We start from the raw sequence: 15,959 nt of genomic DNA on the forward strand, positions 1-15,959 counted from the left end.
ACTGGTTTCATTACGATATACGTCAACCTAACGCTGTGAAGTGTGTGTGTTTCATCGGCTGTGCACAGAGATGCCAGATATTTTCATAGAAAATATGTATTACGTTGCATAGAAACTCTATATCTGGTCTATCTGTTTTCACTAATAAAATGATGTTAAATCTGTTTTCACTAATAAAATGATGTTAAATATGTTTTCACTAATAAAATCTGTTAACATTATTTTATTAGTGAAAACAGATAGACCAGATATAGACTTTCTATGCAACGTAATATATATATTCAATGAAAATATCTGGCTTCAAATGTTCAAATTGGTTCCAAATTTTAATATAAATGTTTGTCAGTGTTCATAATCAATTATCTACATGTGATTTGTCCGTTGATTAATAAACTTTTAAAGAATCACCGCAATCAAATACTAATAGATACTCAGAGAGAAAAGTCTAATTTTTTACTTCTTTCTTTCTATGAACCTGTACAAATCTGTATTAAATTTAGGAAATCTTTACAAAATCGGTACTTTGATTTAAAGTAGTATGCGAACGCTATACAATACATATAAATCTGTATAAATGGCATCTCTGGCTCTACACTTTGTTTTAAGAAAGGCTAATGAATAAATAGTAACAATCACAGTTTTGTTTTTATTTAAAGTTCACCAAATTAACTTTTCAGTAAAATTTTAAATTTAAAGCGAAAGGTAACGGAAACGACTGAAAAATTTTTAAACGTTGAAATGATTTCAAACTGGTTCTAAAAATATCGTATATTGTCTCATAATTGGCATTAGGCCGTTTTTAAGAAAAATTCTGACATTTTGAGCCTGAGAGTGTAATAGTGGAATATTTCGTTTTGATTGCTGTCGCCATTGCTAATTTATAGGATGAATAAAGGATCAGCGATAGGATGGATAAAAATCCATTGAGATGAAATTAGGAGCAGAGTAGTGAACATTTCATAAGTGTTTTTTGCTGAACATTATTTTAATTTCCAAGGAATGTGAACCAAATCTCAATGTGGAGCAAGGCGAATGAAGCAGTAATATGAAATAGTTATAGTGATTTTAGTGGCTAAATCGAGGTTTGAAGGCGACGTCCTTACAAATGAGATGAAATAGGGAGCCCTTACCCTATTTATGAAAAAAAAAATTCGAAAAAATATTATGCACAAACACCAATAAATTCCGGCTCCAAACTGGCAAAAACTCTGAAGATGCCGAAAACAACATTTTGTCGACTAGCTACTAAGAGCCTACAAAGAAGACCTGAGAGTGAAAAAGAAGGAATCTAGCGAACCAACGAAGAAACTGGGACTAGGGATTGTCAGGAACCGCGGCCTTTGGATCCGAGACGTAACCAGAATGTATAACGCCAACCTTCTAACGGTGCCGAACATCTTTGCCAGGGAAGGATACAAGTCGTAAAAAGTCTGTTAATATTAGAACCGGCACATAAGCAGAAGTCCTTAGCCGAGAAGTGTGCAAGGCTCTGGTACGACCGTGTTTGACAAAACAGAAGGGCTGAACTTTGATCATTGACGAAACATACGTGAAACTCGATTTTAAACTGGACTGGCTAAGAGGTTTACATCAGGACTGGACGTGGGGATGAGCTGGGAAGATTCAAGTTTTTGCTGGCCGACAAGTTCACGAAGAAGGCCATGATTTGGTTTGACATCCATCCCAAGTTTACATCGATGAATCGCATATTACCGTTCATCCGCAAGCACAGAGGCAACAAATTGCTTGACATTTCGGCCAATAAAGGCCCATATTACCGGTATCACTACACGGTTAAAACTAAGTGAAGTGACTGTGACCCTTATTATCCGTATCACTTCATGGTGAAAATCGAGTGAAGTGAATTTAGGTCCATAGCACGGAAGTCGCTTCAAAGACAAAAGTAATTATTTGGATGAACTTGATGCCATTATGAACATCACGCCACCAACATTTCGTTGTAACAATGAGTTGCAATTTCAAAGCAGCGACTTCGACGAAGCGGCGGGATATCCAAAAAATGCAAACAAACTGGAAGAAATGTGCTGATTCCTATGTGCTGTCATAGTGATATCTGACATTTTCTTGATATTTCAAGAAAAAATCAAGAAATTGTACAATAGTTAGTTAGTTAGTTAGTTTTCTTTATTAAAGAGACTTTCAGCCGGTGGCTGGTTCGTCTCTCAAATTGTACAATATATGTTCAGCATCAAAATCAGTTATTATATTCTGAATAACGACGTATCGTTTTTTTTTATCATATTTCATTCGTATTCCTAATAACGCTAGCAAAATCAAAGGTAGCTAGGATTCGACCGAACCCTATTCGATCGAAAAACAAATACGCCGCTACTCAAAATAAGGGCGTATATCTTATTTAGTTATTGATAAGTTATTCCAATTTCATTAACTACAATTGATCCAGTAATTCTATCTTCAAATAAAATACTATTGAATAAACTGCATCAGAATCTGCAAAAAGATTATGATATCATTCTATTCTGAATGCTACACGGAACGACCGAAAACAGTTCTGCGCCTAATTCGTATTACTGGTTTTGAATTAGTTGATTTTAACAACAAAATTTCCAAAATAACTATAAAATTAGTTAAAATTTAGAATTTACTGTGCTGAAAAAAACTCTTATTTTTAGAGAATGTGTTTAGTTGGCGAATATTCTGGACTCAAACCAGCAATATTTCAATCCAACACGAAATTCTCATTGACAACTAATTTCGTTATTAAAATCAGAAACTTTGATTCTATTTATTTATCACCGTCATTACTGAAGGACAGCAGTGTCAAAGCAAAACAATCAATTAAAAAGCTAAAAGGGACAGTCTTGTTGAAACTGCTCGCAAATTGTTTAGATGTTTTTCGCATGTGTTACGATATATCCCTATATAAATTTCTAAACCGATATGTAATAATGACGTAAACTCTTAGTGGAAAGTGTATTTATTCAGAATTTGTGCGCAGTTGAAGCGATTGTGGGTAATAATGTTTTTACGCGAAACAGTGAAGTGAGTTTCGAATGTTGCACTCTAATTGTACACGTCAAATGATGTTTTTTGTATCTTCTAACATTCCGAGCCACGCCGTCCGGTGTACTACTTGTATTCGGTTTTTGTTTTCCGAGTGCTCAAAGTTTTCAGTGAGAGAGTCGATTTCGCGAAGTCGAATGAAGAAAACAGCGATTTAGAAGTAGAATTTTTCAAAAAGAAGTTTATGTTTCGATGATGTCTTTTTCTCCAATACAACATCGTATTTATACATGCAAATATAGAAAAGATAACCGCGACTGAAATTTTTTTCGGTTGTAGTGTGCCATCTAGTGGATAGTAGTCATTACGGTGTTAACGAGCGCCATATAGCTGCTAATTGCAGAAACCAATTCAACCATTTATGCTGGTTGAAAACAACGTTTTATTTCTCTAATTCAACTAAAAAATTAGTTGAATGGATATCAAGCGTGCCTTAGCTAAGAAATGACAGCACGTTTAATTGGTGAATTCAACTAGAAAAAATAGCCATTTCAACAAATATTTTATTATTATTAAGAGAATTAGAATTAAAAAATCTAAATTAGCAAAAGTAAGATTTTTTTAGTTGTCTCAAAAAATAACTAACTAAAATCAGAAAATCAACTAATTTTTTCGCCAAAATGCTAATTTCGGTCTTTCCGTGTAGAATATCAAATAACTGAAAAATTCGCCTTCTATAAATATGTTCTTGTTTCGATATTACATTGACAGTTTTAACTCTTATTTCAAACTAAATAATGTTAATTTCTACTGTTAAGATGTTTGGTTTTAATAATAAAATTTGTTATTAATTTGCAAATCACTTCTACCCGGAATGTCTGAGATGCTTTTTACTTTCGCAAAGGAGTGCTATCATATTGGGAAACGCAATAAGCATTATAATACATTGTTCGCATGTGTCGTTGTTCGATACTTTTAATTGTGAAACTGTCTAGATTCCAGAAAAGTAAAAAACCAAATCTTCTTAAATCAAATAAGATCAACAAAAAAATGGTTTGGGTTGATGGTTGATCGTATTAACAGTATTAGCAATTATGAAACGCCCTAAATCGGATGTCGTATGTTCGAGTCCCGACCTGGAAGGATTCCCCGTGTCAGGTAGCGAATTCTGCAGAAACATGAGATCCGCAACGAATTATACTACCCTGAAATTGTTTCGCTTTTGATGTGGCCTACAGAACTTGAGAATTGTCTATCTCAACGCTTACTGAGTTTCACGTGTGATTTTCGTTGGCTAAAAAAATAACTGAAAATAACTGTCATTTGTTAACAACAGTCATTTTGTTAACATCATGAATACAATTATAGTAATAATTAACGGTTTACAATGCAAAACACCATATATGAAACAAATGAAAACCGTCTACGTCTACCTATGCTACCAGTTAAAACTGGGTTTTTAGTACAGCACAAGCACCATAAATATTCCGTTATCTTCATCCTCTTCTGTAGTGCAACTTATGGCTAATATATGAGATTGTAATTTTTTGTCCTGTCATGGTCAAACGATATTCCATAAAGGTAACAGTACTAAATTCACAGGCCATGGCTATGGACAAATTATATATTTCGTATTTTACATTTGAGCTCGCTATTGTTGTTAGTCGTCGGGCTGGCGGTTCACTGCATACGACACTGGTCTTACAAGCCAGTTGTGGTATGTTCGAGCCCTGACCTGGAAAGATTTTTAGTGTCAGTAGGATCGAAAAACCCGCCATGCAATGATTCGCTACGCTATCAATCGGCTGCAAAGTATGTCGAAACAGAAGGTGGTTAAATTCCACAAAAGGAATGGTAATACCGAAGCTTTACTTTTGTTGTTAGTCGAAATTATACATTACAATTCGTTTTTTTCGTCTAAATATTGGCCCTTATTACCGTTCTCACTTCCACTTTCACATTCACTTTACTTACATGTCACTTCACTTGATTTTACCTATTACCAGTATCACGCATCGTGAAGTGATCACTGTGGTGGAAAAAATATTTTTTCAACAAAATATTGGTGGCGTGATGTTCATAATGGCATCAAGTTCATCCAAGTAAATACTTTTGTCTTTAAAGCGACCTCCATAATAAGGACCTACATTCACTTCACTTGATTTCCACCGTGAAATGATACTCATAATAAGGGTCACAGTCACTTGGTTTTCACCGTGTAGTCATCTTAATATCATCTTATTATCGGTATTACTTTTTTCAAACGAACCCAAGTGTGTCGAAATCAGTTGAGCCGTTGCACAGTGATGCCAAGGTGGCAGAAATCCAAAAAACAAATTTATTTTTTTCCTGCACTGTATTAATTTTTTTGAATTCTCAGATAAGTGAAGGATTACAGTTTAAAGTATAAAAATTTTTGAATAAGAAATAATCTCTCCATATCCTCTCAAAGATAGGGTATTGTAAACTTTCTTTTCATCCTTCCATACAAAATATATGGCGCAATGACGATGTTTTGCGATTAGAGTTCTATATAGGTAGGAAAGGGCTGCCACTGTTCAATAGTATTTGATTTTATAGCATTTTTTTTTACTTTTCAGAAACCACTATGCGATTCTGCACATTTCTGCACCTTAAAGGTTATTTTCAATAGTTTGCGGGGTCGACAATAAAAGTCACAGATACAAGGGCTTTTGTAACTGAAGTCGGTGTCAGTAAAATTTAAATAAACGGCTTCATGATAAGTGAAATCAGAATATTTATAACATACATAACATAAAACACCTATATGAATGTCGGTATATGAAGCTATTTATAATATATCAGGCGTTGGAATAAATTATTAAAGTTTCATAATTTTAAGTGAGAGTATCTTTGCAGTACCGTTTTTCAAAGCATAGTCCATCGTTTTTCAAAGTATAGTCCATCGTTATATACCACCACTAAGACTCGGATACCACGTTTGAAAAATTCCTTTTCCTCAGATTCGACAAACGAATCGATCCAATTTTTGGTGGTGTCGTAGTTTTTGACACTGACCTGACAAGTTATGCGCCATGAATTGGAGCAAATGGCAACCGTATGGAACAATTTCTGATGAAAAATGGCGGCTGGGGCAGAACTTTTCATTGCAGCGATTATAAAAAAAGCTTTTACAGCTTTCGAAGCATGCAGTCTTGCATTGTCATGAAGAAAAAATACTATGCCATGAAGATCTTTATATTGCGTCCGCTTTTCATGCAATGCTTTGTCCAAACGCATTTGAGTAGCTCATAATAAATAGCGCCCAGTTGATCCCACCACAGGCACTTTTTCTGTCCTCCGGAACTTTCTTGTAGTCCATATAAAAATTCCCAAATTTGAACCACGAAAACCACTTTATTTTTTTCGTCATTTTTCATTTTACATAATTTAATAAGATACTTTAACATAATAAAAATCCCCTATTATTAGTAAAGCGGTAGTATTCAACCAAATTTTATTTTGTACTTGTGTTTGTGTTCTTTCATAAAGTCGAAAAACTTAAAAAATGCAAAATGCAGAGCATTTTCCAAAAATTAGAATTTTTGTTAAAAACAAAAAAAAACACTTTTTTGATTGTTACTCTCCCATCTTAAATCATAGTGCAATAAAGTACATCAGTTGTATGTTACAGCACATCAGAAATAAAGATATTAAGATAAACCCTTCTGGAGAAAATTGATATTTTCAAGATATAAGGAAGTTTTTTTCTCTGTGTATACATTTTCCACACAGGTTTAATCATTATTTGAAACATTAGTTAAAGCTCCTAATCAATCACGAAATAAATAAAAATACACAAGTCATTTTCCAGTCCATAGCAAACGGTACACTTTTAGGTGGATCGAATATTTTTTCATACGCTATCAAGATGGAAATATATTCAAAGACATCAAATTATTAATAAAAAATCATCCAGTTGACGTTTATCGACGTATTTATGGCTTTTGTCAACTTTTGTATGGAGAGGCATCACTGTGCGTTGGTTTGTCGGTCACGTCATCTGTAGAAACCGGTAGTATCCGCCATGAGATATTTAGACTTATTAAATAACCCAATAATAGGTTTCAATCGAATGTTAGGTTGTCTAAATTGGTTCGGCAACCTCCGAGATAATTGAGCAAATGGAAGAATGTGCGATCCGTCGGATATGTCACCTATACGATTATATCTCCGTTATTTTACCGATTTGATGAAAGGTAAGATAGTGATTTCGAGGAGTGAATCTGAGATTGTTGAGAATCTATAGGACCATCTCAGAGAAGTTTGAGCGGATAGACAGAAAGTGTGGTTGTTGGTTAAGTCACTCAGCTCCTCAGACATAGAGAAACTATAAAAACTAATCACTCTCGGTGGGGTGACGACTTTATGATATCAACATGGGAACTTATGCCCCACGCGCCATTTTTCCCAGACTTGGACCCTTGCACATGTCATTCGTTTTCATTAAATTGGCTGAACAACACTTTACTACTTATGAAGATATGGAAAATGGTTTCATGGCTGGATTACTTCAAAACATGAACAGTTTTGTCGACATCCGTAAATTGGTGGAAAGTTGGAAAAAACCTTGAACCTATTACAGTGATCATTTAAAATATTGTTTATCACTCCCTAACTGATTAATGATTTAAAAAAGAACCCTCCCACTCTTCCGCCGAAACCATTTGCCAGAACGGTTCGATTTTGAGTAAAATAAGGCGCCGCACAGTCGGTGTTGAACAGTCGTTCGCACCGCACGCGTATAGCTCTTGGCTCCTGGAATTTTTTCTGGCTACCTAGAGTTTCATTGATTCAAGGCTTCAGTCTTTTTCAAGGCTACCTGAATCACTAACTAAGTGATACAAAGAGTGATATTAGAGTGACTAAGTGATACAAAGAGTGATATTAGAGTGACTAAGAAATTAATCAGCCTTTTTTAAGGCTAGCTAGGAGTCTAATCGAAGACTAATTTAGCCTAGTTAATTTAATTTAAAATTTCATTAATTTCAAAAATGCCTGCGTCCAACCGGAAAGGCAACAAGCCTAAGGCTAAAAATAAATCAATACGGAATAAATCACAATCCGTTATTCAACATTTTTCTAATAACATTCACGATCTTATAGAATCTGAATGTAAAAATAAAAGACAACGGACGGATTTCCCTTCCGTTGATCCTATCCCGTCTAACAATATTTACGAGATTCTTCCTGAATCCGATTGTAGCGACATAGAAGAAAATTCTTCAAAAATTCCCAAAATGGACGCTTGTCGTTCTGGGAAGAAACATCAATCTATGCCACCAGTGACGGTGATGATTTCCGACTTCAAAGCATTCCGTACTGAGCTTTCTACTTTTCTCCCGGAAGTAAGAGTCTCATTTCAAATCGGACGAAGAGGAGAATGTCGAGTCTTGGTGGATGGATTGGAAGATTACGAACGTCTTATTCGATATTTGTCCGAAAAACTTCATAAATTTTATTCATATGATATAAAATCAGACAGACCCTTCAAGGCTGTCTTGAAAGGATTATCAAATGATCAAAGTATTGATGAAATTAAAAATGAAATAAAAGAATTGCTTGGTTTTGCCCCTTCCCAAGTAATACTTATGAAAAAAAGAGCGAATGGTACTTCTAAACCACGCTCTGGAATTTCCCATGAACTTTACCTAATACACTTCAATCGAAGTGATGTAAACAATTTGAAAACTTTAGAAAAAGTACGTTTCATTTCCCACATTAAAATTCATTGGGAACATTATAAACGGCATAATCGTATTGCAAACTTAACGCAATGTCGTCGTTGCCAAGGCTTCGGCCATGGAACCAAAAATTGTCATATGGATATACGGTGTTTGAATTGTGGTAAATCGCATTCGAAAGACGTTTGTCCAATGAATGAAACCACTGATAAATTTTCATGTTCAAATTGCAATGGAAATCATAAATCCAATTATTTGAAATGTCCTGTCAGGGAAAAAATTTTAAACGCTCGTTCGCTTAGACAACAAGTCAAATCAACGACCTTAAATTTACAGAACATACCTGAAAATTCTTCTAAGGCACCTGCCAATTCGTCTTCTAACGAAAACAATTTATTGACAGGTAGATCGACCTCGTCATCATCTTCTTCTAATGTCAGTTATGCTGGTATATTAGGTAGAAATCTATCTCCTATTTCTTCTAATGTAAATAATCAAAACACAGGACCGCCTTGCAGTTCTTCTTCTAACGAAAACAATTTATTAAAAGGTAGACCGGCCAAATCATCTTCTTCTAATGGCAGTCTACCTACAAATATTCCTTCAATGCCATTCGCTTCTTTAAATGAAGTCGATTTAGGCGATATAACTGAAAATAAAATGATCTACCTACAAGATCAACTTTTTCAAATGATCATCCAAATGAATTCGACTTCATCACTTTTTGAAGCATTTCAAATCGGATGGAAATTTGCAAATAATATTATAATGAATTTAAAATTTAACAGTGATGTTAAATAATTATTTGAATATTTTAAATTGGAATGCTCGATCTTTGAAATCGAGTGAAGATGAATTTTATAATTTTCTCAAAGTTCACAAAATTCATATTGCCATTGTGACAGAAACTTTTCTTAAACCAAATGTAAAATTGAAAAGTAATCCACATTATGTGGTTCATCGATTTGACAGGTTTACTGGAATTGGTGGTGGAGTTGCCATTTTTGTCCAACGGCAAATTAAACATCGAATTTTACCTTCTTTCAATACTAAAGTTATTGAAAGCTTGGGAATCGAAGTTGAAACCATTCATGGAATTTATTTCATCGCTGGAGCATATTTGCCATTCCAATGCACCGGCGAACAATTAAATTTCTTTAAAGGCGATTTGCAAAAACTTACAAGATATCGATCGAAATTTTTCGTAATAGGAGACTTAAATGCTAAGCATGTCCAGTGGAATTGTAGGCAAAATAACAGTAATGGTAAAATACTTCATAATCAACTCTCAGCTGGTTACTTTACAGTTCTTCATCCCAGTAATCCTACTTGTTTCTCTTCCGTGAAAAACCCGTCTACAATTGATCTGGTTCTAACAGATCAAAGTCACATTTGTAGTGAACCGATTACTCATGCTGATTTTGACTCAGATCATCTTCCTGTAACATTCAGACTTTCCAACGAAGCTATAATTAATCCAATTAGTTCTATTTTCAACTATCATAGAGCTAATTGGTTGGATTACAGATCTCACATTGAAAATCATGTGGATCACGAAACTATTTTAGAAAATTCTGCGGACATCGACACAGCAATTGATAATTTGAATCATTATATTATCGAAGCTAGAAATCTTTCAGTTCCCAAAACTAAAACTAAATTAAATTCTCCTATCATCGATGACAATCTTCAACTGCTCATTCGGTTGAAGAATGTTCGTCGACGACAATATCAACGTTCTCGTGATCCTGCTATGAAAAACATAGTTAAGGATTTACAAAAAGAAATTAAACATAGATTTACTCTTTTGCGAAATGAAAATTTCGCTAAAGAAGTTGAACAAATTAAACCATATTCTAAACCTTTCTGGAAACTTTCTAAGGTTCTTAAGAAACCTCAGAAAGCAATTCCTGCTCTCAAGGAAGGCAATCAAATACTTCTTACAAATGGTGAAAAAGCTCAAAAGCTAGCTCAGCAGTTCGAGAGTGTCCACAATTTTAATTTAAACGTTGTGAGTCCTATTGAAAATGAAGTCTCACTGAAGTATGATCATATTTCAACCCAAGTGTTATCACACGATGACATTATTGAGACGAATTTTGATGAAATTAAATCAATTATTAGGAAACTCAAAAACATGAAGGCTCCTGGTAATGATGGAATTTTTAATATTCTTATTAAAAATCTTCCCGATGTTGCCTTGAGACTCCTGGTTAAAATTTTCAACAAGTGTTTTTCATTAGCTTACTTCCCAAAAAGATGGAAAAACGCTAAAGTAATTCCTATCCTAAAACCTGATAAAAACCCAGCAGAAACATCAAGTTATCGCCCAATTAGCTTACTTTCTTCTATCAGTAAACTTTTTGAAAAAATTATCTTGTTAAGAATGATGACTCATATAAATGAGAATTCAATTTTTTTACCAGAGCAGTTTGGATTTCGTCATGAACATTCAACTACTCATCAACTTGTCAGAGTAACGAACATGATAAAATCAAATAAATCTTCTGGGTTATCCACTGGAGTTGCTCTTCTAGACATAGAAAAAGCATTCGACAGTGTTTGGCACAAAGGTTTAATAGCAAAAATGTCTGATTTCCAGTTTCCTATTTATTTGATCAAAATGATTCAAAATTATTTAACTGATCGTACTCTTCAGGTTAGCTATCAGAATTGTAAATCTGAATTGCTACCCGTACGAGCCGGTGTTCCGCAGGGTTCGAGTGTAGCTCCAATCTTGTATAATATTTTCACTTCTGATCTTCCAAATCTACCCGTTGGTTGTCAGAAATCGCTATTCTGTGACGACACAAGTCTGTTAGCCACAGGTAGAAATCTAAGAGTGATCTGCAGTCGCCTACAAAGAAGTTTAAATATTTTCAGTGATTATCTGTCAAAATGGAAAATTAAACCAAATGCAGCAAAAACGCAATTAATTATCTTTCCTCACAAGCCAAGAGCTTCTTTTCTTAAACCAAACAATAATCACATTCTCAAATTGAATGGCTTGGAATTGACATGGTCTGATCAAGCTAAATACTTAGGTTTAACGTATGACAAAAAACTCACTTTCAAGGATCACATTGAAGGAATCCAGGCAAAGTGTAATAAATATATTAAATGTTTATATCCTCTTATAAACAGAAATTCTAAGCTCTGTCTAAAAAACAAATTGTTAATTTATAAACAAATTTTCAGACCAGCCATGCTTTATGCGGTACCAATTTGGTCAAGCTGTTGTTCCACCAGGAAGAAAACGCTTCAAAGGATTCAGAATAAAATTCTGAAAATGATTCTGAAGCGTCCTCCCTGGTTTAGTACAAATGAGTTACACAGACTCACAAATATAGAACCATTAGATGTAATGTCACATAATATTATAAGCAAATTCCGACAAAAATCGATGCAATCTTCAATTGAATCGATTCGCTCTCTGTATTAGTTAGTAAGTTAGTATATAAGTTCCTTTTCCCCATTACACAATACAAGTAGGTTTAGAATTTTCCCTACACAAAAATCTCAGAATTGCGGAAGCAAATGATGTCTTCATGGTAATAACCAAATCATGTATATATAACAGGGCTGAAAAGTCACCACTTGTGGCTGAACACCCAATTTAAATCTTAATAATTTAATTTTAACTCATATTCCAATAAATAGTTATTTTAAAAAAAAAAAAAAAAAAAAAAAAAAAAGGCGCCGCACAAGATAGCCTTGCCGCCCCCAGAAAGTTTTGCGCCACAGTACTCATCCGGGTGTCCAGGGTGTACCAGGAGATTTAGTGCCGAGGGAACTTCCTTCCGTCGGTGAAGTCTGGATACACCATCGGGGACTATTTAAATAGATTATGGTGTAAAACCAGTTATGGTCGCATGGACGCCAATGAACCAGAAGAGATCATTCAACCGGAATCTGACCGTATAGTTCTGACTTGGCACCTAAATACTTCCAATTGTTCCCTTCCGTGAAGAATAAACTGCATGGAGAACGGTTCAATGCTCCTGAAGAAGCTGTTAAGGTCTGAGGACAGAGGGCCACGTGTTAAGTTTTAAATCGACCACGTGGCTCGCTCAATTCCCTTTGCGCATCGTATTTCTCTTGTACTCTCTCGTATATGGGCAAACTGTATCGGGTTGCCAGCATACATTTTATTATTTTGATGAGAAGTTTTATCACATTCATCTATCGTATGGGTTGGACATTACATGGATTTCAATGAACAATGAAAAAATATTAACCTTTCACAAAGATTGAATGTCTGTGTGTTTGGCAGCCTTGTCGAGTCAATTTTATTTCTCTCTCCTTTTTCAGAATGCTATCAGGAAACCAAAGCGAAAAAAATGGTGGATGCATTGAAACTGACTTTGTTTCACAGAAAATACAAGACTTTATTTTTATCGCGATAACATATATGTTTTTATGTACTAATCGCATCTAAAACTAAATTATCTAGACTTTGTCACGGTAGATTTATGATACAAGCCTTCAAAGCCGAGATTTTCGATGAACAACTAGAGGTATGCATTTCCGAGCGTTCCAATTTTCAACAGTTCTTCAGTCAGAAAAAAAATACAACACGACCGCTAAACTCAATGAATCATTCTGAAAATTTCACAGAATATTCTCAACTAAATTTCGAAGACATTGTCAGGTGGGTTTTTCTATATTCTGCACCGTTTCCAAGAAAATTTAATTTGAAACGGGAAAATAGCAAAAAACCTACCACTTTACGGTACTGTCCTTAGCCCTTAAAGCGTTCAAAAGCCTTGTTTTGGGAGTTTAAAAAATGTTATGAAAATTGGTTCAATTTCAATTTCCGATCAAATATTATACTGTTTTCATTTTTAGGCTACACAGAAAGAAAAGATGAAACTTACACGACAAGTAAACCAATCGTACTATTAAACAGACGTCAGTTGAAACGAAAATCTGATTTAAAACCATGGTTGATGTAAAATTACATTGAAATGCATTTACTTTTTCATCGAACAAGGCTGTATATTTACAAACCGCTTAGTTTTGTAATGTAACATTCCATTCAATTACCTGCTCCAAATATGTGCATGAAAATAAATGTAAATTCACAAAATATTTTTATCTGTGTAAGATGGCACCCCAACATTAAATTTGAGGCAACACAACAAAGTTGTTCGTGGAAAAGATTTGCGCACCCCCAAGGAACAGTTCGCAGATCACAGGTTGGGAATAGCTAGTTTAGAGTACTTAGGAGTGCTAGTCAAGCAAAGTAGTAGGCGTATGTTCGGACCTTGTCCTGGAAAGATTCTAAACATCAGTAGGATCGTAGCACTAGCCATACAATAAATACAAGTCCTGTACACTTATGAATCGATTACAAAGTCTATTGAAATAGAGTGTTGAGATTCGCATCGGAATGCAACACCTTGAGTCTTTTTTTATAATTATTACTCTACATGGAATACGAGTTTCATCTTTGATCAAGAATGTACATTTCAGAAACCAGAAAAACGAAACTTATTAACTTACAAAACGTACAAAAATGAGCTTCATCTAAACATGTGCCTTTTGGAGGGCGAGTTATTTTGACAACTTTCCATGTTATTAATTTACACGTGCGATAAAATCGATAATTCATTCACAAACCAAACTATCATTAGTCACTACTACTAAAATCACAAACAGAACACGTACCCGATTGGACTGCACCAGCAAAGCAAGCGGAATATAATTCATCCTTAAGTGGCTTGAAAACAGTTCAAAACAAACAAATCAAGCTGAGAATACTGAGTTTATAGAGTAAATAAACAACAAAACAATCGATTGACTCGCCAATTAGCGATGTCAAATCATAAGCGAGCGAGACATGGCATCTCCATGACGTCATACGGTTGTTTAATGTCGTTATCGTTTTTAATTTGCACTACACCGGTGCACGGAGGCATGAATAAACGAATAAAAATGACGAAAACATAAACACTGTGTAGCACTGGTGTAATGCAATTGGCAAAAACGAACGATTTCAGTGCACCCTTAGCTACGCCGGTGTAGTGCAGTTTAAAAACGAAAACGCCATAAGTCTTATATGGATGCTAACTCGTGCGCGCGTCATCGTTAGGGTGTCTCGAACTTCTGAATGAAAAATCTCACCGTATCAGCTTTAATCAGTATAAAAGTTTTCATTAGTTTAAATAAGCTATGTGAGCCTGAATCTTCATTTCTATGATTCAAAGAAATTATACCTGGTTCATATTGTAAATCTGATCCATCTTCATTTATTTCAATCCGTTTATAAAGCTTACTAATGCTCATACGTTGACAAACATCAGATTACATACGATAATAGATACCTGTTTGTCAACCACTAGGAAACAGTGACTGGAGGATGACACGTTACTGGCATTAGGTTACGTTTCAGTACTCTGATAAAGAAATTATCATCGACTTTACCGGCTACAATTGTGAAGTATTTCGGGAACCTTTTTATCCAACGAAATCTCCAACGCAGCAATTTTTTATTCAGTTCCGGAAGAATACGAACCAGCACTACCTCATTCCATGCACTAATTTAAATTAATTTATAATCACTATCCTAACGATCCTTTTGCTTCTAACAGCCAACGTAGAGAGCAACAAGTAAACGATGGATCCGACAATAGTGTTTACTCATCGTCACTCACTTATCACCACGCTCACGAGTAGTAAACACAGCAAACAATGGCACAACCGGCGTAATCGGATCACCAATGTGAACTTTGGATTTTGATTCATTGCAACCGGTTAGACTCCTTTCCACCGCTTCTGCCATGTAACGCAACGTGGTAGAGTATAAATAAACAGAGCCGATTGGAGACAGACCGCGAATAGAATACGACACTGTTGAATGGTTTGCCCGTCAAATAACGCATCGAAATGCTATGTGAAGCACCGCAATTATATAATTGTCTGTAAATGGTATTGGCTGCCGACCATGACAATGACATGAGAAGATAGCACCGTTCATATGCAGGCAAAACAATATCAAAATCATAACATACTTTTTCGCCGATTAAGTAAAACGCCCAAACTAGAAGTAACTGCAATACACACAAAGTCTGCACTGATCAAAGGTTCCAACTCGACTGACGATATAGCACACTTTCAGTTAACTGCTTATGCGACTATATTCGTTTGTGTAGAACACGATTGCATTGATGTAAAAACAAACCAAGCAATACCCCAATATGGAATGATCATAATAACCGTTATAATACACTTAGAACTAAAACTTAGAATTGAACTATCAACTGGACT

At 35.0% G+C, this 15,959-nt stretch overlaps 1 protein-coding gene across 4 annotated transcripts in view; it reads right to left on the bottom strand.

Moving 5' to 3' along the window:
• The window catches only part of LOC131431140 (sodium-coupled monocarboxylate transporter 1), a 30,627-nt gene that overhangs the window by 9,934 nt on the left and 4,734 nt on the right, over positions 1-15,959 (bottom strand). The window contains exons 1-2 of one of the 4 annotated variants that reach the window (XM_058596661.1): positions 15,704-15,791; positions 14,361-14,412 (exon numbers count right to left, since the gene is read on the bottom strand). The exons of 2 other annotated variants lie outside the window; for them this stretch is intronic. In XM_058596661.1, the coding sequence (XP_058452644.1) occupies positions 14,361-14,402 (42 nt within the window). In that variant the 5' untranslated portion in view covers positions 14,403-14,412; positions 15,704-15,791. Of the gene's footprint in view, positions 1-14,360; positions 14,413-15,703; positions 15,839-15,959 lie in introns of those variants that run through there. One more of the 4 variants, XM_058596665.1, reaches the window with a different exon arrangement.

The sequence above is a fragment of the Malaya genurostris genome, chromosome 2 (assembly GCF_030247185.1).
Source record: "Malaya genurostris strain Urasoe2022 chromosome 2, Malgen_1.1, whole genome shotgun sequence".
Lineage (NCBI taxonomy): Eukaryota > Metazoa > Arthropoda > Insecta > Diptera > Culicidae > Malaya > Malaya genurostris.